The sequence below is a fragment of the Anser anser genome (genome assembly GCF_964211835.1).
Source record: "Anser anser genome assembly, chromosome: 2".
NCBI lineage: Eukaryota > Metazoa > Chordata > Aves > Anseriformes > Anatidae > Anser > Anser anser.
Genome location: NC_139721.1, coordinates 28257331 through 28282440, shown reverse-complemented (window position 1 = coordinate 28282440; position 25110 = coordinate 28257331). Strand labels below are relative to the sequence as shown.

Below are 25110 nucleotides of genomic sequence, written 5' to 3'. Positions count from 1 at the left end.
GACAGATTGGAATATATTTTCTACTTAATATTTCTTAAGTTAGTTTTCTGGGTGTGATCAGTTGATTTCCAAGTTTTGTTTTGGTTTGTTTTGGTTTGCTTAGGTTTGGTTTGGTTTGGTTTGTTTTTTGGGGGGGGGAACGGGAGGAACTATATCCAATAAAGGTGGAGGATCTAAAGAATTTGTGCATGTTCCTTTCTTCAAGTAACTGCTTTGCCAGTGTTTTTCAGAAAGAGCTGGTAGCCATTCTTCTGAAGTAGGAATTCTTTGCACCCTTTTGGTGATCCCCAACCGATACAAAGTACTTACAGATCTCAATATGTCTCTGCTTAAGTTGTTATGTATACTTACCACCAAACTTCACATTTAAAGTCTCTGGATGTGATCTGTGAAGGTGCTGTGAAATACCTGCTGGGAAATACCTGCTTACAATTCGGGAACCATAGATAGGTTGGTTCCCAGAGGTCTTGTTATCTATACGTTCTGCTCCTCACTCCATTTTGTAAATTTTATTATAAGTTTATTCTGGGAGTAAAAGAGAAGTGAATGGGTGGGTTACTGTGCTCATTCTCTTGCAGAAGCACTGTTCTATAAACGTAGGTATAACCCCAAAGAAGTAAGTACGGCCTCAGTAGACATAGCCTTTTGACAAAGGCTCAGTACTTGGGAGCAATGCTCTTCCATTACCTTGTTCTCCCTCCTACAAATAAAATAGGAATGGGGAAGAAGAGTGAAGAGAAAAGGAAGGAAATATTGTCTGGAAAAGAAAAATGCTTGAATTAAAAATGCAATATATATCAGTGTTTATATGAATAAGCCAAATTTGGGGTTGTGGTATAAGTGGTAGGTAGCATGTGATGAAAGAGAGACTGATCTTGTAATTGCTGTTGATCTGCCTCATAATGGAAGAAGGAATTTCTCTGATTTAATAGTGGACTTTCTCAATCACTCTTTATATTTGCTTCTTCACTTAGTTTTGAAAAGAAAGCATGCAAGGAACAAGATTCTTTGGATGAAAGTCCTGTAATAAACTAACGCAGCAGGAGCTGATTCTTCCTAGACCTCATAACAGGAATTACAAAAATACCACAGACGTATCCCACGCTCCACTTTTTTATTATTACAAAAGAAAGAGACTGGCAATGTTACACATTAAAAAACCTTTTCGCTTGCTTTATAATTTGACCCTCTGATGTGGCTACGTAGAGCTATAGCTTAATAGCTTCTTTCTCATGTTCTCAGCACAGTGTCAGCTTGGGAAATTTCAGCAGCTGGAAATGAAAGCATCTGAGTTGCTGAGACTCTGTGAAACGTGAATAACTTGGAAGAATAGATGCATATTTATAATGAAAGCAAAATTTGCACACACTGATTTAATGAATTTTGGAAATGCATAAATCTAGATCCAGGTATGAAGACACATTTATGTTAATGAGAAATATAGCAGTTCTTAGGCTGATACTTTGAATGTACTTAGCTTTTTATTAAAACTGTTTTGTTTTATTAAAACTGTTTTGCCTTGGACCCAAATTCAAAATAAGCTTGTAATAATTTCTTCATTTATCCTAACAAACCCTAGTTTTAATCATGATTATTATTATATGGAAAAATATCTAGCTGAAGTCTAAAGTCCAAACAACATATGTATAAGGAGCAACTGCCCAGCCTAAATCCCTTGGCCAGCTATGTGCCTTTGTCTCTCTGAACTGGAATTATTCTTCTACTTGTTCAGACTGAGACTACACACTCCTGAGTTAATGATTTTCTGTCTTATGCATATGTAAGGAGAAGTGAATAATCAAGAGGGATGGAAACAATATAGAGAGGTAATAGTCTTCTAATCAGCCAAGGACCTTGCACTAATTCCTGGTCCCTTGAGCAAAGCCTAAATAAAGTCATTTGGGAGGAATCACTATGTCAGGATAGCTGGAAATAGCAACCTCCTCCACTCTCTGGAAGTGGGTTATGAAACATGAGCAAAGACAACCTATTATCTATTTCTGGAAGTAGTTTTTGTATCTGTATAGCCATCACCATCAGTAGCATCAAGGCTTTGGCTTGAGGATCCTCTCAATTGCAGATCTACCCTCCCACTGTGCTCCTCAGAGTTTTTAGCTTACTGACACAGAAGACACTTTTGTTGAGCACTTTTCCATGACATGTAAGCAAAGTGGGTTCATGTTTTGCTTTCTCTTCTAGGACTTTTTCTCTCATTAGCTATATTGCAGAACTATTTCAGTTCAGATATATTTCAGTCTTTCTAAAAAACAAATAAGTAAGGGGCAAGATTTGTACAATAATTTTAAAAGTGCTCAGGTTTGTCTTACCTCTAAATTATCTTCTGATAAAGACAGGCATCAGTGAACATGCTTGGGTAGTCTCCCTTTGAGAGAAAGAAAGAGCTGGGGACCTTAGACTGGGAAGTAGCAGTGCTGTTTAAGTTTATAAAGAGGTTGGATTTCTTTCCAATTTTTCCTTATGTTTGTTCCAATCCTAAGCCTGAGAATTTTTATCAAATCAGTTAATACCAAGGACTGAGAATAAATGGTTTATATAAGCTTCAACAAATTAGCCTGGGAGACAGTCATCTGTTTAACATTTTACTAGACATTTTCATTTCAGACATACAGTTTAAGGTCAATGTAAACCAAATAAAAAACACGAACTATACATTAGTGGAGAAGAGTCACCAAATTGCATGAATTTCACAGCAGACATGTTCAGACTCCGTTTTTATGAAGAGATGAGGTCAAATTCTTATTGTCCTAAGACTCGGTGCCAGAGCACAGATGAGCAGATGGCTCAACTCAGATTTCATTCTTGAATGGAGACTTTGATTTCAGTGTACATGCCATGTGGGTAATCTTACAGTAACACCACAATAGCTATTCTATTAGAAAGCTTATAGGGTTCTGTGTATTGAATGTGCTTTTTTATTTATTTATTTATTTTTAAAGAATGGGTGTTGTCTGATGACTTCTTAACTTCACTTCTTGACTACTTTTATCTCTGAACTTTACTATTATTTCTAAAATGGATTTTAAATCAGAAATCAAAACTGATTGTTTGTTTGTTTCTTATCTGACTTTGTTATTATCTAAAGCTGTGGTATTTATTAGTTCCAACACAAGGGTAGGACCCAGCAAATTGTGACCTGTGATCTGCCCTGAAATAAGCTTCTGTATCCCATCAAGAAATTAGGACAACAATATTTTCTGAAAGTCCAGGTTCTAGTGATCTGTGCAGGGGATGAATCATCAAGCATCCTGGAATACTATTTTTTACTGTGTCATTAATCTGCTTTGTAATCATGAGCTACTGTTAGTGCTCCTGACTGCCTACCTCCTTCCCATCTGTCTCTCAGGCCTTTGAAAAAGGTCTCATTATATGTTTGTGTGATATCTAGCATGATAGGTCCTCTGACTGTTGCTGCTAGACATAAAGACTAAATAGCAACAATAATAATCCTAGGATGTAATACAGCCTATAAACACATATGTGAAGGAAACACATTTTCAAAAAAATAAAAAAAAAAAAAGTAGGAGCCTAGCTGGGATCCAGAGGAAGTAGCTTATGTTCTCAAAGTAAAAAAAGATACTCTTTAAACCTTATAAAGTGATGTTAATCTTAGCAATGTATATGGAGAAAATATGTGGTATAGGAAAAAATAATGAATGACTAATCAGAACTCCACAGGGAACACATAGCCATGCAGTTTAATCAGTGAAATATCAGTACTTTGGGGGGATTTTTATTTTATTTTATTTATTTTTTTGCCATAGAGAGTGCCATAGAGATCCCATTGAGAACATGTTAATATATTTTTAAATTTTTCTCCTATAACTTTCTCCCATAACACACCTATAGCTTTAAAAGCAGTTATTGCTATGCTCTCTGCAAAAGTATTTCACTGAATCCAGTAGTCTCTGCATTGCAGGCATTGGTGCGTATATTGTAATCTGGTTTGTGGCAGACTGGAATATGTCATTGTCCAATAGTGAATGTCATTTTGCTCTGTGAAAGCTCTTTGTTTCAACCTCCTCTTTAGACTAAATTTAATTGTGACTGTTCTCTTCTATTCAATCTGTGTATTTTCTTAAAACACTTCTCTAGTCTGTAATGTGTAGAGAACATAGGCCATGTCCACCAATAAAAAAGACCAACACAGACTTTTAATAGTTTTCTCATACCAGAAGAGGAGATTTTCTGTTAGTAAGGTCAGTGTTTTTAAGTTATTCTTCTCAGGAACTTTCTGAGAAGGACAGGCGTGAATATTTCACTGGGAGAGGTATGTTGGGGGACACTGTGCACCCTTGCAATCTACTAGTTATTATCTACTAATCTACTAGTGCACATTTTCACCGTAAATACATAGATGCCTACCTAACAGTCCCAAAGTTTAATCCTGCCCCAACGACATGGCTGAACATGAAAAATGGTCTGATTGTGAGAAATGGGTGACCTGGGACAGGTTCCTTGGTGGGTGCAGGGCACATATTTGAAAAAATGGTGAAGTTGGGGAAATATTTCTATGTGGCAGGCGAGACACACTGATTACCTTCAATGCATATGTCTATATTCATGTACCAGAACTCCATTTATTTTTTTCTCTCTTCTTCCCAGATATTTTCTCACTGTGGTTTCCCTGACTTACCACTAATTTGGTTTTAAGAAGCAACATAAAATTGTTTTCACAAAAATAGGCTGAGAACCTGGAAAATGTGAAGAGAGATGGGCTCCAGCTGATTGAATGCTGGACTGGAGGTAGAGGTGCTTATAATTGTTTTCCATGGTGCTCTTCATAGTCCTGGGCTACTACAGATAGACTGTGATTATGTTTGCAATGTAGCTCTATCTAGAAGACAGGCAAGTGTCTGAGTCACCAGAAGATGCTGTGGATCTAGAGATTTGTCTGTGGGTCATGATAGTGAGAAAATGGTGGGAAATAGGAGTAACAAAATGAGGAAGAGGTGGGAAATAGTATGTGCTCTGTAGAGAATAAATATGTAGCTCCTGTGTACGGTGTTCATGGCCCCACTTTTCCTATTAAAAAGCTACTGGACTGCCTTGGGAGGCTCAAAACCTTCATCAGTTTTCTTGCCTTTGTTTGTGGCACATGCATATGTATTGTTCTTTGATTGACTTTGCTCTTTAGCTTCAATAACTCTTCTCATTTCTTGGTGTTTACCTCTCTGATGTGTATCTACAGAAAGCTGTCACTTCCCTCTTCCCCCTGTTTGCTATGCAAAGCACACAGCTTTTATAGACTCCTCTTGTAAAAGAGGTTCTTTGGTGCTCTGGTCTCCACAGCACCTGTTCCAAATCATCTTCATTCTGCTTTACTGAGCACACACACCAAGAAGCACAAACCTATTTCAGAGGAGGTCATACCAGCATGTCTCTAGCTCCAGTGAAACTACCCTGCCTGATAAGCCCCGGTTTGTACCAGCTTTTTGCGAGCAGTCCCTGACCATGTTTACTGACATCGTATGACCAACAAATCCCACTCTTCCCCCTTCTCTTTCACTTCCACTTCGGATCAGAAACAAACAAACAAACAAACAAACAAACCTGTCAGCCAAGACCATGATTCAGGATCATTGTGTTTCACTTTCTGCTACTGAATTTCATCCACTGTAGCTTACACAGTGTTCAGGGGTACTGGACTTTCCCATACGACAACCCCACACTTACAACCTGTGCCATCTGCATTTTTCTTTAATGGACTTGTACTTTTTCCCTACTTCATTACTACTTATTAAGATAATTCCACTTCTTGTTATTCAGAAAGTCAACTAAAGCATAAACCACAGTAGTTCACCTTTCAGTCCAATATCTTTTCTTCTGCCCAGTTAGTCTGTCATCCATTTTACAACAGCGTGCTAGTGTCTGTATCTAACTCACCTAATAATTCCCCATGTGACAGAATAACAAATATTTTTCAGAAGTTATTTGAGTTCTGCGCGTCACATGCGTGTCACATAAAGAACGTGCACATGCTAACAAGTATGCTTACAATTTTAAGTGCACTTTGATGCATAACACCCTGCTAAATGAAAAGAGAACAGAAGCAAAACAAACAGATCCTATGCTTAATTCGATAATGGAGACTTTATTTGCAGCAGGCAGGAGCTGGATCTTCAGATAGGATGATTTTCACTTTCCAAAAATCCTTGCGGTAGGAAGCAGCACCTTTTTAAAGGCCAGGGACAACCGACACCACAGTTTTTGTGGGGAAGGTGTTTATGACAACAGTGGGAGACAGGGAGCAACACTGGATTCCAATTGTATATGTGGAAATTTTATAGGGAAGGGTGTGAATCTGTGATAACCATTTGCACGCAGAAGCTGTCAGACTCAGTGCCTCATCCCCAGACGACCTCCAAACCGGTGCTGCACTGTGGATCAAGTGGGAAACACATTGCTAACGCAGTCCCCTCAGGAGACACCCAGCCTGATCTAACCTGAGGCAGTTTCACAGCAAGTGGGCTTTCCAGATAAGACCACACAAAGCCCAGCAACCTCGGAGAAACACGAGGGCAACTGGCACCATGGCAGAGCATCTGGGGCAGGCCTGTATCAGCTGTGCACAGGTGAAGGGTGTGCACCGGTGTCCTCCTGTGTAAGGATAAGAACTGTGGTGACAGAACCCGTAACACTCCTCAGCCTCAGCCCGAGGGAAAGTCCAAACTTGTGAAGAAACTGGACTGCTTGCTCTGGCAGCCCTGTAGCTCCTTCACACGTTTCCACACCCCACTCAGAGCTGGGAGAGGCGGCAGCAGAGCCGTCCCCTCAGCAGCCCTTCCCAGCACCGCCTCGGTGTGCCCCAGCCCCCGTGCCCCACCCAGGACGGCCGAGAACCCCCCCCACCGCCATCCCCTCCGTGCTCCCCACACATCGGGGCCTCCCCACACAGCGGATCCCCGGCCGCCATCCCCCCGTGCTCCTTCACGGCGGGGCGGCCCCTGACGGCGGGGCGGTGGCGGGCGGTACGAGGGAGCGCGGCTCTCCCCGCCCCGGGGCCCCGCTGTCCTTCTCGGCGGGGACGGGCATGGAGCTGGCGGCAGGGGATAAAAAGCCGCCGTCAGGCCCGGCCACCGTCCTGCCGGAGCTGCCGGGAGGGGCTGGGGCGAGGCAGCGGCACCATGATCAACCCCAACTACTACCCCTGGGGCTACGACAGCGACAACGGTGAGCTCCTGTCCGGCACCGGCTTTGCCCTGCAGTGGGGTGCCTGGGGCCGAGGCTAGGTGTCCCATCTGGGTCACCATCTGGGTGTACCCCGTCGTGTTTCTAGCCACTGCCGGGCTTTGAGCACACACCTTTCGTTTCCTCCCCCGGTGCGTTGTCAGGCACCTGCTACGTAAGATCTGGGGGGTGCTGTGTGGGTTTGGGTTCAGCTGAATAACTTATGGTGTGTAATATGCGAGCTGGAATGAGCTAATTGTTTGTTGCACAGCTCTTGACAGGCCATGACTAACAGCCAGGTGATTAGTAACCCACTTGCGAATACATTTTATTTACGTTCCATAGCACGGCAAAGACAAACTTGCATTTGTTGTGAAACAAGTGCAATTCATACCTAGCTGGAAAAGGTTTTCATGATATTTCTCCGTATTTTTTTCTAGGACCAGAGCAGTGGCACAAAAATTACCCTATTGCCAAAGGACGCCATCAGTCACCTATTGAAATCAATAACAAAGAAGTGCATTATGATCGCTCCCTCCTGCCGTGGTTTGCTAGTTATGACCCCGGTGCAGCGAAGACCATCCTCAACAATGGGAAAACCTGCAGAATTGTATTTGATGATTCTTTCGATAGATCAGGTTAGTTACGTTTTTACCTTGAGCTGTTATGGTATATTAGCGAATATTTCTCAAACTGTGTGAAAGACAGAGTGCTCTGAACGCTCATGGCTGTAAGGAGGTCTTTATGTAGCACCTGCATGGCACATACAGGATACTGTGACCCCAGTGCCCCGCACAACTGGTGGGAAAGGCCTGTGACTACTTTTAAAGTCCATGGGTAAAATCCTAGGGAATGGAGAAAACTGCAGATAAGCTTGTTGCAGCATGAATTAAGGTGAAGGGTAAATTTCTGCACTTGCCACAGTGCTGTTGTGTTGCTTTCCAGGGGCCCATGCAGTCCAGGCTTTGCCTATGAGGACTGAAATCCTTTTGAGGCTATTTGACATGACCAGCAGAACATCTGTAACTATGTATATGGCTGAAGTCACAATACTGGAAAACTGTACCCATGTAATTTCTGATAAATGAAGTACTGAACCAGATATCGCCACTAAGTCACTTTATTTAATCAGTTAAAACTCACTTCGACATTCATAAAATTTTGTCTTAATGAGGATAAGAAATTCCAGTATTTCAGTTTCAATGTCCAAAATATTTTACTGTCCAGAATCTTTTCTCATCACTCACAGTTAATACAAGAAGTAATATGCTGCATATATAATGCAGAGCTTTTAAGAGTTAGTGGGGCTATGTATTTTGAAAAGATGTGTCTGTTCTGTTCAACAGGTGCTAGAAGTATTTAGTTTGCGTTGGCATAACCATTGAAGTTTCATGTTGACACTGTTGGCTATATTTCAAAGGAAAAACATCCCATTAAAGTATGAAATGGCATTAGTACTAAGATAAAAGGGAAAAATCAAATGCATACCTCGTTCTTTATTCTTATATCAAGGTCAACAGAATTGTGTTATTATTTATAGCACATGAAATGGTAAGAAAAGGAAAAAGGAATGTCAATTTCAGTAAAGTAATAAAAAGTCAATCTTCTACACTGAACAGACTAATTTAACTACAGTATAAGCTTCTTTACAATATAACTAGGATTGACTGCTATAATTACTAAGCAGAATTTTGCTTATAGGTTTGTTGGTCTTAAATACCTACATGAACTAATTTAATTTAGATTAAATGACTTGGTTATCATAAAAACTGAGTATCAAAATGTGTGTAATGGACTAGGTAATACACTATCAAAAGTCACAAATGACTACGCCATCAAGAGTTTGATTACCTTTCTAGCAAAGTGGTAATATTTAGTGTTATTTGTATAAAAATATTATTCTTAGTATCAGATAGCATTAAACATAAGTAAAGACAGGTAGCTGTGGCATATGGGAAGACCTCCATGACCATTGCTTACTTCTTTTTTTTACCATCTCTTTTATTTGTTGGAACAGCATCAGATCTATGATTCTATGAATCAATGGTTGCATCTCTTGCATTACTGTCAGTTATTGTTATAATTACTCAGATTGTGCACCATAGGGAGTATCCAGGTACAGCAATGTATAACACAGATGCAAAGCTGTGGCTAGAAAGAGAAGAAAGGTTTGGAACTTTCTGAATTTTTTTCAGATAAATTGCACAGTATCTGTTGTGTTCTGATCTCAGAAATAAAAAGTGACTCACTGGAAAAAAAAAAAAGTAGGTGTATTTCTCAACTCTTTGAAGGCAAGAAACATTCAGTGTTTATTGTTATGCCTTTTTGTGTTATACCATTGTCTGTAGAGTCTGTGGGTGGTGTTCCTTCTCTAATATAATGCTAATTGCAGGACAAATTCCACTGTGCATACTCCTACTGACTTGAGCAAGTTTGAAGCTTCTTGGATATGTATAGTGACTTATTTTCTGTGTAAAGAAACCACTTGCTGCATAATATATATAATAGCAATAACATCAAAATGAAGTTTTTATTCCTTTGGAACAAAACCATTCTATCTACCTATCTATTTATCTATCACTTTAGCTGAATTATTTCTGAGTTAGCCAGAAAACTAAAGGCTTTCTTTCTTTTCATAACTTTTTCGTTACAGTGGTCATACTTGTATCTGTAGTTACATCTAGGTTTTTAATAGTGATAGATGAAGTAGATGTAAACATTCCCTAATTGCTTAGTAGATTGCAAAGATGATAAAACAAATTACTATGCACCTCTCTCAGAGTTTTCCTTCTATCGTGTCTTCTCTGCCAGAAGAGCATTGAATATTCATCTTTTGGACAGTTTCTTAAACTCAAATTATTGGAGAGAAGTTTCTGGGAATAGTATAATCCAATGTAATTCACATTTTATATTGTAAAGGGCTCTGTTGCTGTTATCTTTGGAGCTACTCCAATACAAGCAATTGGAGAGTTTATCTCCAGCTATTTATAAATTATGCAGTACCTCAGTGCAGGCACACTTTTTTATAAGGCTACCCTGATGCTTTTTTGCAGAATCTCTTGATTTCTTATCAAAGGAATGTGTCCTTTTGGGAGTGGATGATGAAAAAAGAAGTTAAGCAGACGATTACTGTAAATAGTGAGAACTTTTGCTTATAGGTCTGTTATTAGCATGACAAGTGCTCGTGGGCACCATTTCCTAGAGTACCACCTTGTGGGAAACCTCGTTTATCTTTGCAGATGAGATTTTGATTATCAGCTTCCGGTGAATAAACAGTCATGTGTTGACTTGTTCCAAAACAATTAGTACAAAGCCCAGCAACTTTAATTAGAACTGGGAAGTCTGTCCATAGACCCTCCAGTTTTGGTTTATTCCTGCAAAAAGTTACTTAACATTTTGTGTACCGACTTTATGTTGGAAGAAGTCGGTGGGCATTACAAGAATAGCACAGCTAAATCCCCATGCTTGTGTACCCCGGTAGGCAGCATAGCTACCACTATACTTCATGGCTATACTGCGTACTTCTAAAGGCAGCAAAGTTAAATTCTTCCTTCGGTGCTTAGCACGTTTATCATTTGTGGTGTCTGCAGGAAGGTATAGAGTGCTAAGGAGCACTGCAGAGCTTGGGTCCGGGGGATGCAGGAGCTGAGTTTCTATAAATTTTGGACTTGCATGCTATTGTTGGTGGTACAAATTCTTGGACAGTCAAGGGCCTTCTGAGGCTATGGTTATGAAGTGGGTTGTCAGCTTTCTGCCCCTGGAGACGGGGATGCCAGCCCTACCTGAGATCACGAGGATGTGGGAGCTCACTGAGAGCAGGCTCTGATCCAGAAGCACAGAGCTGAAATGGGGGTGTTGCAGTCAAGTAAAGGTCTCTGGCAGACTGGCAGAACTCCTCAGGGACTTCTCTTTTTCCCTGTCTGTCCCCTGAAGAGCACAAAGTTCAAATATGAACAAGAGCAATTCTTCTGCATATCTATTCACTGTTTACTCAAGGAAAAATTCAATGAGAAATGTGGAAGTATGTTCAGAAAACTTTTAGCAAACACATTTGACCCCTGCAATTAGTCAGTGTGTTTAAGAACTGAGATCCTATTTGAGCAGAGGATTTAATAATGGCTAAGATTTGTCACTGGCATTACAAAGCTGTAGTTTTTACACTGTTACATTCTGTTACAAAGCAGCATATATGCTGTTACAAAGCATAACAAAGGTGATGCATCCTTTTCAGTTGTCGAGCAGTAATATCTTACTAATTTAATTTCACTGTGGTTTACCAGTTCATTTTATGGATGCGGCAGCATGCAAGGGTCGTAAATCTTGCAGGAGCAGTTAATTTTTCTTGTGTTTATAAACACAACTCACTTCATGACTCTGCTTGGTTCTCCCTATGTTTTTCCATTTGACTTTCAAGGTACGCCTTCACAGCCAGCAGGGCAGACAGTTGTGTTGGCATAACTTTGCCAGTCCTACTTTAGCGAGACACAGAATTTGAGCAAGTGCTTCAGACTGACACAACATTTTTGTTAGCGTTTTGCAGTGCCTGGTAGCAGGCACTGGTGAGGGTCAGTGTGCAAGCCCAGATAAAAGAGCAGTAGGACGAGAGTTTGCAATGATAAGGGCCCTGTAGGCACTAAAAAGTGCTGAATTCTTTTCTCCCTTGCTTTCTTGGGCTGGTGGTGCATTTTCCTGCAGTTAGGCCCTGTTATTCTGAGGGAGTCCCATAATTTCTACTTACTGTCATGTCATATATTTTCTATTTATTATACTACACACTTGCAATTAAATTAAAAAACAAAACAACAACAAAAAAGTTTTGTCCTTTGGGAGATATTGGTTTAGAGGCATCTTAGTCTTTGCATCATTCTATCTGCTGAAAGTTTGCTTAGCAAAATCCACTGCCTATTTATAGATGAGTGAAGCAGGAATGTGTTGGCATGAGGTGATGCAGAGCTTCACCTAATGCCCAATTGTCTGCTGATGGCCCATCTGTGGAAATAATGACACGTTTTTACCTTAAACTGGATTATTTGGTCTTACAGATCTATTTTAATGGAGAATTGATGGCCTTGTCAGCTACTACTGTTACTGTGTCTGCACCAGCTGTGGTACTGAATGACTGTGGGAGCAAGTAAAACGAATTTGAGAGTAACAGCTTGCTCTTAATATTCATTAAAGAATATTCTTGATGTCCTTAGTACTTTGTTTCTCAAGGTGATCAAGGATTTCATCCTTTATCTCTTCAGATTTAAGGATATTTTTCTTTACTATACAAAAACCTGTTCCTGAGAACTGCTGAATGGTTTATAGGAATGCATATTCACTTCTATCTCCAAAAAAAGTGAATGAGAATTGAATATTTATTAGTATTTGGTGAATGTTGAGAGGTTCTTCCCTTTTTATTGTGAGCTCCTTTCAAATACTCTGCCTTCATCTGCTGTGTAAAAATGCTAAGATTATCTAGAGTGCAGGCTATTGCTTGTCACAGGCTGAACTTTTCTTTAGGAAGAGAGTTTGCATTCTCAGTGATTGCTTTTCTGGACCATTTGCTCCCGTCTTCCACAGCCAGAGGGAGCAGCCATTATAGCAGAAGCAGCATCAGTATTTTTGTAGTTTTTTAAACAAAGAAGTCATCATCTGCTGTAACAGATGCAATCTGTAGAATTTTGCAGGAATTTCTTTAACATCCAGCATTTCAGTAGCTGATCTTAATCATGGCTATTTTTGTTTGCTTTCATATAGGTAAATATTAAATTTAGGTGTCTCATGTGGTTTTTTTTAATATAGGCCTAGCCAGTGGAGATGGAATCATACTGAATCAATGGATTCTGGAGAGCAATTCAGGTCACCATCTGCGGAGTGCCTACTTAAGGCAAGCAGAATTACTTCAGAGGCTTGACTGTTCTGATTAGGGGCTTAATTCAGTTACCCAAACATAGGTATCTCATGTCATTTTTGATGACCTAATGTAAATCGCCTTGCCTCCAGATACAGCTTTACAAATGTACAGTTCTCCTACTGATTCTGTATCATATCTGCCAGCCCTGTGTAGATAGGCATAGCTCAGATGCTCACATTTATGTAAATTAATTAAAACGGTGGTCTCAATTGACTATTATGGAAGCCAGGCATGCATTTTCAGCTGCCTGTGAGTGGATGTAGCTGAAAACAGTTGCCTGAAGTGCTCTTGCAGATATCCAAGAGGTATGCAGTGCTCTGAGAATGTAGGAGCTCTGTACAGTAACTGTATGTAAATATTTTAAACGTATATTTCATAATAAAAAAAAAAAAAGAAAAATACCTGAGTCTAATGCTGATGCAGATTATCAATTGCAGTGTTGAGAGGTGGGCCACTTCCAGGAGTCTACAGGCTGCGTCAACTTCACTTTCATTGGGGTTCATCTGATGACCATGGCTCTGAGCATGTTGTGAATGGAGTGAGATATGCAGGAGAGGTAAGACTCACTGCTTCTTACTTTAAAATATGTTATAAAGTAGGATTTTCATTATTGTTCAGGGGGACAAGAACTGTCATTTGTCAGCATTTCAAATATTTCTATTATCTTTATCTATCTGTGACATTTTCTTCTTCTGTAGATTCTTATAAATGTGAATTGCACTGATGTAATTCTTACTGTATAGTAAAATAAAAAATTTATATGTGCAACAAAAGTTTCCATGTTTTCAAGCCATTGTAGCTTGAAACAGAGGGCATCAAGACTGAATTAATGAGAAGCAATGGAAACTTACTAAAATGCTTTTCTGAAGATATAGTATTATGGTTAAAGTGTCAGACTGTAGCCACAGAAATGAGAAGGAATGCCTTACATTAATTTTCTACCTTTAGGATGGTAAGGGAAGATGAGGAGTGTAGATTAATAATATACAGAGCATATATTTTTATAAATTCTTTACTAGAGTTACTGTAATTTGAAAACTAAATGGAAATTAATTACATATTGGTAGATCACTTCTGAATTGTGGGTGGTGTGCCTGCCTACGTAAACATCTTGTCTATGTTCCTCATCTTTAGGATGAGACTTCTTTTAACACTGAGATGTTTGTAGTTCATTTTAAAGCAAAATAGTAGTCTAAATGGTAATATGACTTGTATAATTCATGTAGGAATTGTGGTCTAATTTTTTTGAAGGCTTAATCCTCATTCTTTATGGCTCCAAACTTTCACATAAACATGAAGAACTCTAAATTCAGCCTCTAATGGTTTGCAGTTCAATAATGGATCTCTTTATGTTTGTTTCTCTTTGTTTCCAGCTACATTTGTTACACTGGAATCCAAAATACAGTAATTACCTTGATGCTGTGAGAAGAACAGATGGTATAGCTGTTTTGGCCATTTTTTTGCAAGTAAGTAGAAGTATGTATTCCTTCTCTGTACTCCTACTGTACACATTCCTGTTCTTGCAGGGTTAAAAAGCAAAACCTTTTCAGTTTTTTTTTTTCCGTATTTTCTATGGATTATACCACACTGAAGGGCTTGACTTTCAATAATGCGTGCTTTTCAAGTAATAGAGCATGAGTCATGATATTTCCAATGGTGTTCAATACTCCACACACTTGTCCCAGCGGCTATAGTGTCACCATGTGGCTGGTGGAAACTGTAAATTCAGATGCATTTTTTCCTGCTTTAGGGACACAATATCAATAGTAGCCCTTGGACCAATAGCAATCAGTTGGTTTTTGTGCTAGTCATGGACTGATTTCAGGGACAGATACATCTTCTAGGCTTTTCATGAGCTTTCTACTAGGCAAAATGGACTAATCCTTTTTAAAAATCCTTTTTCGGGGCATGCAGTCTTAGCCTGAAATACCAGCCTTTGTTATGTCTTGTTTAATCAATATTCACCAGAGATAGATGGACATCTGTGTTGAGATCAGCAATTGCAAACAGTAGATCTGACCATGAAGTCGTGATTTTAAACTAGAATGAAACTTTTTCCAAAGTTTGTACTTGAGTCTGGAGAGTTGGTGGTCTTTCTTAGGCTAAAATTCACTGTCAATAGGAATAATGATATTAGGAAATTACCTGTGATGCTGGGTTTCTCTACTGATGTAATTTCCTCATTTGGATCATAATACCTGTTAGGGTACAGAGAGAAGGTACAGAAGGTACAGATGGCATACGTATCTTACTCAGCTGATAGGAGTGACAGGTTGGGTTGTTGTATTATAATTTTATAGTTAATATATGTTTGGATGCACATATTAAAAATATCAGAAAGGAGAGAACTGATCATCAGAACTCTGATTTGCTCACGCTTTCTTCCTCACAGGTAGGGAAAACTCCTAAACCAGAGATGAAGAGAATTCTTGAAGAAATAAATGCCATCAAAACAAAGGTAACGATGGTGGAGTTTTTTTTGGTTTGTTTGTTTTGTTTTGTTGATTGTTGGGAATTCTCAGGACAAAAAACATCAAGTGGCATGACTTCATAATTTTCAAATTCTATGTCAGAGCTAAATCTTCACATAATTAGAGCTGTTGAAAATGTTGTTTGTTTGTTTTAAGGGGAAAGAAGCTCCTTTTCCAAACTTCGATCCTTCAATTCTTTTCCCTAAATCTCGTGACTACTGGACATACCATGGTTCTTTCACTACTCCACCTTGTGAAGAGTGCATCACTTGGATTATTCTTAGAGAGCCTATCATAGTCAGCTCAGACCAGGTAAACTTCAATTAGATGATATTTTACCCACCTCTTTTTAGTTACATGCAGTAAACTGATCTTATCTTTTGATAATGAAAATGCTTACTGGATTCTGTGAGAAATTGCTTGATTAAAAAGACAGTAAAGAACGGAATGCCTTAGAAACTATCTTGGGGATCCATAGGGAATCTGCAAAAATCTTCAAAAGACTGCAGTCTACAACCTAATATATGCAATCAACCTATTAGACCCACCTCCTTAACTGTCTCTCTATGACTTCTGCATTAACATTCTCCAATTACTATTCCTCTACTGGGAACAACTGATTGTTTCCCAGCCCATGTCAGAAAGGTTGTTCAAATCTACAAGCGTCAGAGACCTTTATAAATCAGTAAGGTCAGAACACAGTGTAGCTGGTAAGAGTTTATAGCTGCAGAACTGGTAGCAAGCAGTAGTTACTATTTATGAGAGTTCTTGCTCTCATGGGCAAGAGATCCCTTGTGACATCAGCTAAAGAAAAGAGGTAGTTCTCTTTCTGTTCTTGTCTCTGTGTTCCCATGGTATTAACTCTTGCTAGTAGTTAAGGGTGGATCTGGATGTGGCTCATACACTTTATTTTACACAGAGCTCAAAACCCTGCATTACCCCCAGACCCATTGTAGGAAATCTCTAACCATTAACCTGTGTTCTGCAGCCATTTAAATCGGAACATTGAAGCATTTGGCTGAAGGTTATTGTTGGGTTTGCACCAACAGCTTTGATTATGTAGGATTTTTTCAATCATTTATGTTCTCTCAAGCTTCCTTAGGTAAAGCCTTATTGTTTTTCATGATGTTTGAGGGCAATCACTGGAAAAATTACAAAATAAAGCTGCTATGAAAAAGTGACCATCTGCAATGAAATGCAGTGGGTCAGACTAATAATAAACAGGTACCATAACTATGTTGCACTGAATGAAGCCAGAGTCCACAGAGCTCATCTAATGCAGCTTGGCATTTCCAACTTTTTGAACATTTTACTTTGTAAATGTGTTTTATGGCATGTTTCTTTCAAAAACATATTTTATCAGAATATAAATTTGATAGGTTTGTTGAATCTGTCAGCCCCACCTTCTGGATGATCTCAGGTACTCAAGAAAGTTATGGAAGTGTGTTACCTGCTTGATACTCATGCTTGTATCTTTTACAAACAGGAGAAGCATCAGAAAACTATAATTTCGCATTAACTTGAAAGCCTTCTCTGGTCATTTACTATGAAGCGGTATTTCTTGTTAATGTTCATTTCCCCCCAGTCACATTTATAGAAATTTGAATTCTTTCCTTCATCACATTTCAGCCAGTGACTAATACCACACGTCAGTTTTCTCATCTGAGATTATTCCTCTGTTTAGCAGACTGTAATGATATGATATCACCAATTTCAAGACTCCACAGTGAGAAAATGAACATTAATCAAGTGACTGACATGTTAAGTAGGTGTTATATATGGACACATAACTTTTCATCTTAAGTCCTCAGGGTGATAAGGCATTTCATTGTATTCATTGATGTCCATGTATCACAAAAAAAATCTGTTTGCTACTACTTTGCATTTATGTGGCTCTTTATCTTTCAAATAATAGAACTCAGGTATGATGTGAACCTTAGCTGGCAAGAGGTGAAATATGGTAATGTATTCATATAACTTACAGCTTAATTTTCACAGTTTATGGATTTGGTCTGCCTCCTGTTTCTCTGCCCATCCAAAAATTAAAATATATGGGATACTTTGAAGCTGGTACTTGTGTGAAAAATACTGGCTCTGGCTGGTTTCTACAAAATAAATCTGCTTAAAGATTTGTATTATAGAAGATCAACTACAAATTTTGTTAGGGAAGGTGTAGTCATTACTGAGCATCTCTGATTTAAAATGTGTTTTGCAAGGAATATATGATCACATCATTGATCCAGCTTCATGAGAAGAGTTTCTGATCACCCCTGTATTTGGGTTATGGTCTTTTTTCAGCTTATCTGAAGTTAGTGAGTCTTGGGAGACGTATAGGCAGATCTCTAACTGACCCTACTGCAGAAAAAATGGAGCATCTAAGGTAAAAAGGAAGTTTTGACATATAGATGGGACATTGGCTCTTTCCTGAGTTAACTCTTTTCAGCCAGAATTAGCACTGTATGTGAAGTGCTGTATGCAAGTGCAATAGAAAGACTTGCCTTACTCCAGAGTGTCTGCAGTCTAAATAATGCATTCATAGGAAAGGATCATGTTACCAATTATTTCTAATCCTAGAAGGTGTGCCACCATCGCAGCCCTGTTAACAGTGCTTATTTGAAGTGCATATGCATTTGGATCACTTGGATGCTTTTGCAGCCAGATGGTAGTAGCATATTAGCCACAAGGATAAGTGCAGGCGCTGGTAATCAGTACTCTGTAGGAAAAATCAATTCGCCAGAAATCCCTGTGAGATGTAGAGAGGGTGGCCTAGCTGCTCAGGTTACATTTAATGAAAGGATAGGAACTTAACTGTGGAATTCCTCTATCCAATTACAGGCTAATTTTTTTTCACCTTTACGTAGTTATAGCCTGGATATATGTATGTATGTATGTATTTATTTATTTATTTTAACTCAGTGTAGGGTGTCTTCCACAAAGCAAAAAGCATCAGTCTCTTCTCTAACTGTACTTTTTCAGCATTACCAAAACTGATGAACTATTTTTCTCTCACAGTTCTCATACAAATTGTTCCTCATCTGAAATCTGGAACTCAGTTTCAGATGAATAATCCAGCTGATGCACATTATACTGATTATGAATGTGACCCTCACATATCGTTTGTCAGGCAAACTGAGATGGTTGGCTTTTCTCAGCCACATAGTGAAGAGCAGTGTTGAGATGTGTGAGCTAGCTCAGTCCATAAACTGGAATGAGTATAGTCACTGTGAACACAGTTTTTACAGCCCAGACAGAAGTTCCAGTTCCATTGGGCTTGAACTCAGTACTATATAAGGTAGGTACATCAGAGTATTGAAGCCAGTTATGAGCCAATTTGATGTGTGCCACGCATGGGGTTACATTTTTAAGTGTATGCACAGAAAAATGTATGCAATCCTCTTCACAGTAAGCCATTCAGAACGTGAAATGTCAAGTGTCTGAATCACAGCTGATATGCTTCCTATCTAATGTCATGCACAGCAGTGGCAGCAAATGAATATAATGTATCTGTGAGTGGGTGTGTGTTTTGCTTCCTTTGAAAATCTGAAAGTTGTAGAGGAAGACCATTATGCAGTTCTGAAGAGGATGGGCAAAATTTTTACAGCATCCCTCAACAGAAATATACCTTGATTTAAAAAATGACCAAAAAGAGTGAAGCTGCAGACACTATTTACAAACTGTCTGAAAACTTGACCAAGTCATCATCCAGGTTTATATTCCTGTCACTAGTAATGAATTTTTTCTGTGTTACTGCAGCAGAATTTATCCGCTGCTACAGACCCACCACAGAAGTGAACAATTAGTTTATAATTTAGTTTAAAATTTAGTCTTAACACCTTTCAACTCCAGTGGCTACTTAACAATCAGATGTTAAGGCAGGGTTAGAGTAGAAGTTTATTAGGACATAGGCTGCTCTATTCACATATTCCGAGGACTTCTTACTATTTCTGAAGCTGTACGCAGTTCTGTAGACAGCACATAAGTGATGGTACTTAACTTCTCACAATCCTGTTCACATAGGACCCATTGTTTTGTCTCTTGACTATTTCTAAGAATATCAGTGCTAGAAAAAGAAGGTGAGTACAGTTCTTGTGGTGATGGTGTGAAGGACATCCTCACAACTTTGAAGGAGGTTTTCTCCCCAGCTTCTGGGGCTGGGTGAGCCTCCTTGGTTTAACTGGGCTGGGTTTAACTTGGGCTGTGGATTTGATCCTCAGGGATTTCTGTCATGACACTTCGATATTGCTCTCCTACAGATGGCAAAGCTCCGTAGCTTATCCAAGAATGCTGAGAATGAACCTGATCTCCCCCTGGTCGATAACTGGCGCCCAACTCAGCCTCGGTATTTCAGGATGGTGAGCGCATCATTCCTTTAGGACCTGGTTCAGGTTGGTTTTTCCCGAGTGAGGTGACCTCTAGAACTAGAAGATGGTCTTGTTTTGGGTTATTTGTTACATTTAGACGGAACTCCAGCTGTATGTTTGGAGGCTGAAACATTGAGTTGTAAAAAGGGAATTTCACTTTCAGAGGGCAAAATTTACATAGGAAAATCCTATCATTAAACTGGAAATAGAGAATCTGTTTGGCTCTTCATTACTGCTTTAAAATTAGCTTTTGGTATTAGTATGAAGGACGAAAGAAGATGCTACTAACAACTATAAAAGCATTTCCTATTGCCCACATGTCCCTTGGTGCTTGTCTTGCTACAAACTAAAGATATTGCAGTTGTTTTCAGCATAATACCATATTTTTCACTAAATGTTTTCAGATTAAGCATATTCTGCTCTGAGCTGCACCAGTTTTGCACATTAATAGATGAGATCGCTCTTTTGGTATTTGATATTCACATAAAATATGAAAGGATAGAAAACTGATTCATTACCATTGATAGCAAAATCAGCATTTAACTTCTTAAAACAAAGGACAAGTGTAACAGGACAGGTAGAAATCTATTCTGAAAGTAGTATTCACTGAATCATACTTAGTTAAAACCATGGAATTGGGGAAGATTTGTTTGTATTTATGTCACAACTGGTTGTCCATATTAAACGATTAATTTGCATTTTAATGTTGTGGCAATCAGTGACATGGATTTTGAGGACTTTATCTTAGTATCCTGAATATATGTTTTTTCATGTATGGAATTAGCTTTTATGTGTTAAAAGGATATTAAGATAGCAAGAGTTATTATTTTTTTAGTATTTTTTTAGGCAGATTCTTTGTTCATGTGCAAATATAATTGATTCTGCTATCAATGAGATTTGTGCATAAATATCTGAAACTACAGTTTGAGTCTTCTAATCAAAAAGCAGTTGACCAGGGTGTTCTTGTCTTTTGTTTTGGAATCAAGAACAATGAAGCAGGATTGTAAGCCTATACTTGAAATAAAAGTATCTCTGCATTAAGAAATGCAACATTAATAAATACATTTACTTAAGAATTTGTTTTGTATGTTTTTTTTCCAGTTTTGGGAACATACAAAAATAATAATTCTGTAGAAGTACTTGTCGATGTCCTCTATAATATGCCTTCATGGAAATTGAGGATGGATGGTATCTTTTTCAGATGGCTCTTTGAACCACAAGAGTACTGATATTTTATGTGACCGCAAGGAAATAGCATCTTAAATGTGCTACATGCTTGAGAGATCTATATCAATTCTTTCAATGAGATCACACTATTGTGGCAGTGGCTTTCATGTAATATCATATGAATCAACCAACCCCTTCACAAGCTGATTGTACAACAGAGAAGTTCAATGTGTATTTAAGACTGTTAATCTGAATTGTAATTAAGATTCAGCTCCAGAAATACAAATTAGCTACTGCTGTGTCATGAATAGATTCTTAGCTGCCACATTCTAGGGCAGGAGGATGTTGCTGAGCTCCTTGATGTGACATGGGATATGCATACTGTCTCCAGATTCCTCACTGTGAAAATTTCTGGACCATGTCCTCACTTCTGTTTTTCTTCAAACAGGTAGTGTGTTGGTTGGGAAATTTCACTTAGTCATTTTTAGCTTTTTCCCAACCGATTTTCCAAATGTGTTGCGTTGTGGTGTTCGTGTTTGTGCTTTTCATTTGTAGCCATATTGTGAAATGATTCGGATAAGTTAACGCTGTTTATGTTGCATGTATGCATTTCTGAGTTAGATTGTCTTACATATACTTCCACTTGAATGAATGACTTATATCAGTGAAGCCTATGGTGGTTCCTGTGTTTGAAAACAAATATATTTATTTTTTTAAATACTTGATTAAATGTATTTTCTTCCCAGCTGGGTCATTCCAGGAGGGCTCAAAGCATAGCTTCCTATTTGAACACCAGTACGCAACACAGTATTAGCTGCAGGGATAAGAACATGTCCTGATGCATACAAATATGAGAAAACAATACTATAAACACTTCTTTTCTCCAGTCAGTTCTGTGGTGTATGTCCTGTGAATTAGAAGATAGGCTATTTTATAATAACAACTAAGTTGTATATCTTAAAGCTTAGAGTAGGCTTTACCTTTCTTGCAGTTTATGACAATGCAAAACTGGGACATGCAATCTCAGGGTTTTTTTTAATTATATGGTGCTTTCCCAGACACACTTTGTGAAGGAGCTGTCTGGGTTCTGTAAATGAAGCTGAGGTCAGCCTCATCCTTTAGAATCACATTTATTAGCTCTTTTAAACTTGCAAGCCGAGTTACCTCTCTAAAAAAAGTGTCATTTGAATTTCCCATGCAGGTGCTTCCATAGTACTTTTATTCATAATTAGTAAAAGGTAGAATAAATTAGGCTCAGGACTGTTTTCCCTCAGTTGCAGATATGAGACTGTGTGCGCATATGGGCTTTAGCAGTTGTTTTGCAGACATCTTTCCTAAGTCCAAGGGACTGTCTGAGGTAATGGATGACATCAAGAACGCAGTGGTTCAGCAAGCATCAGGAAAAAAAAAGAAAAGTGTAGGAGTAGAAAGAAAACAGAAAGCTAAAGAATGGGGGTGGCAGGGCACTGAAGTTGTAAATTGAGCTGTAAATTGAAAGTATGAGGAGATTAAGGAGAGGTTTGAAGGCAGCAAGGGAGGAAATGTGGGGTGGGGTGAGTCAGCACTTAGAATGTGTTCATGTCTGATGCAATTTTCCCTCCCCTCTGGCCACGTTCATTGTTATTTTACAGATGTCCTCCCATGCCTTTAGCTTGCAGCTTTCTGTACCTATAAGAAAATTAATCACTGATATGACTGAATTCATGAACACGGGTCACTGTAGTCAAAACATCCCACATATCTCACTTCTATCTGCACATTTCCTCTATGGGGGTGTAGTTCTAAGCACAGTGAGAGCAGGGAGCCCCAGCTGTCTGTTTTTTATCAGAAATACCTGCTAAAAAGGGAGAAAAAAAAATCATCTAGGTCAGGTAGAAAACAGTGAGTTACTATATTTTATTTTATATGGCTTATATGCATGACTATATTTGGCTGTATTAAGTGCTAATGAGGAACAGTCCTTTTAAAGCAGAAATGCAGACATGAAACATTCAGCCACACTGCAAGGTTCATTGACAGCGTCTTCTCCAAGTCCCTGTTCATCTGCTGCAGATGTCACAAATAATTCAGCTGGGTCTAGGTCTGTGGTGCTGCAAGTCTTCCTGAAGCTTGAAACACTCTAAAGGCACAGGTGTACCTGTGGTCACTGGCACACTTGAAAATGAGTAAGAAGGTATATATGGAAAGAATCATAGCTTCTAAACCAGAAGCTTCTGGCTTTTAAACCAGAAGCTCCACAGCAGTGTTTTCCAAAGCAGAAAAGGCCATGAAGGAATAGGGTAAAGTGGGAAGAGTCAGGACACAAGACAGTCAAAGCAGCACAACTGGCCTTTGTGTATTTCTGTATTTGCTCTGTGTTTTCAGACTTTGATTTATGGCTAGCAATTTGCCTCCTTACTCTCTTTCAAGATACCCAATGTAAAATCAAGACTAGGCAAATATTAGTATTATCTATGAATGAGATAAGGGGAGAAGGATGGGAAAAGCAGATAATAAGATATGAAAAAGAGAGGAAGATTAATCCCCCGAGCGTGTCTGAAGATTGTTTTATTCCTTTTTATTATGACTTGTGATTAAATTACTTCTCTGAAAAATCTGAGGTATCCAAGTAAATATCTCATTCTTTTTGTAGCATTTCTTAGAGAGGAAGATGCTAACTTGTGGCAGCAGCTGAATAGAGTGGTTTGTACAGCCTGATGTACGTTGATTTGGTGGGGAATTCATTCTGTCCCCCAGCTACCCTGGTTCTGTTGCCTTATTCTGCAGAGCGCACTTACAGGCTTTGTGCAGGGAACAAACACACTATGCACAGTGGGACCAGTTTCTAAGTTTTGGGCTTGTGGATGAATCACAGTGGTGCTCTGCAGTCTGTGCTGCTTCCCAAGTAGCAGTCGTGGGCTGTCTGCATTTGAGCTTTTGATTTGCAGTACACATGGCGCCAGATCTGTTCCCATAGTCTCATCTTATCAACGTGAGTATTACTAGATACTACCCCCATGGAAAACAACAGGATCACATTCTCACTGAAATACCTCAATTTACATTCCCTCCTCATGTGCTTGGGGAAAATGTCTAGTTTTCAGCCACTTCAAAGATAAGCATGTGGAAACTCATTTCATAGATGTAATTTCACTCCCCAAAACTTGTGGGTTTTTTGGTTGTTTTGATGTAGGGTTTTACTATGACATCTCTTCATGAAAAACACAGCCCTTCCAGCTAGAATCAGGCTGTTGTGCATTTTTTGTGTTCTTGTAATAAAGCATCCTATGGTGAATATTTGTGATCACAAGAAATGATTGGCACAGGTGTTCTGTCCTGTTCACAGGCAGTTTTACAGCAGTGACATCTCTCTTGGCCTGAATTCTTCAATCTGTCAGCTGGAGAAATCCATCCTTCTAGAAGGACATGCGATAATCCCTAACCATGGTCATTAGAGAACATATCACGCCTCCAGTGGAACACGCTGGCTCAAGCTGGAACATGTCTGGCTTGTTTTGGATAATGTTTGACTCCATTGCCTCAAAGCCTTTTTCACATAGAACTATGACTCTGTGCTTTTAAAGCACTATCTGTGTATCTATCTATCTGAATGTATATCCATACATACATGAAACACATGCATGCTATGTAAATAAGCATTATTACTGTTTGGGTTTTCAGGACTCCTGAAACACGAAAGGGTCAGATTCTGTCTCTTGAAACCAGGAGTGTACCTCATTGGTAAGTGGTGACACGGGCATACCAAAGGCATGGGACTGATTAAAGACCACTTGAGGGAACCTGAGCAGATAACTTTGAGAAAGGCGGCTGTGGCTTTTGTCCTTTATGTGCTACAACAAGACAGAGACTTGGTGATCCCACACGGAAGCACAGGGCAGCTTGGATTAATATCCACACTTACACAAAACACAAGATGGTTCCCTAGTTGCAGAGCACATGTGGTTGTCTGAAATAGATGCGATGAGACAGATTCTTCTTTGCACTGAACCTGCATTCTTGCCTTGCATACCTGTGGGAAAAAGTG

General features: G+C 39.0%; 1 protein-coding gene across 3 annotated transcripts; it reads left to right on the top strand.

The window, feature by feature from the left end:
* Nucleotides 1–6331: 6331 nt before the first annotated feature.
* Nucleotides 6332–24784, top strand: LOC310894283 (carbonic anhydrase 3-like). Of its 3 annotated transcripts, none has more exons than XM_083824200.1 (8): nucleotides 6332–7191; nucleotides 7629–7826; nucleotides 13525–13643; nucleotides 14461–14553; nucleotides 15480–15545; nucleotides 15715–15870; nucleotides 19812–19943; nucleotides 24412–24784. In XM_083824200.1, the coding sequence occupies exons 1-7, from the start codon at nucleotides 7146–7148 to the stop codon at nucleotides 19929–19931; spliced, it is 798 nt and encodes a 265-aa protein (XP_083680326.1). In that variant the 5' UTR covers nucleotides 6332–7145; the 3' UTR covers nucleotides 19932–19943; nucleotides 24412–24784. The 3 variants fall into 3 exon arrangements, with proteins under 3 accessions (XP_083680326.1, XP_083680325.1, XP_083680324.1); XM_083824199.1 differs by lacking the exon at nucleotides 24412–24784 and adding an exon at nucleotides 21021–23680; XM_083824198.1 differs by lacking the exon at nucleotides 24412–24784 and having other exon boundaries at nucleotides 6828–7191; nucleotides 19812–20995.
* Nucleotides 24785–25110: the final 326 nt, after the last annotated feature.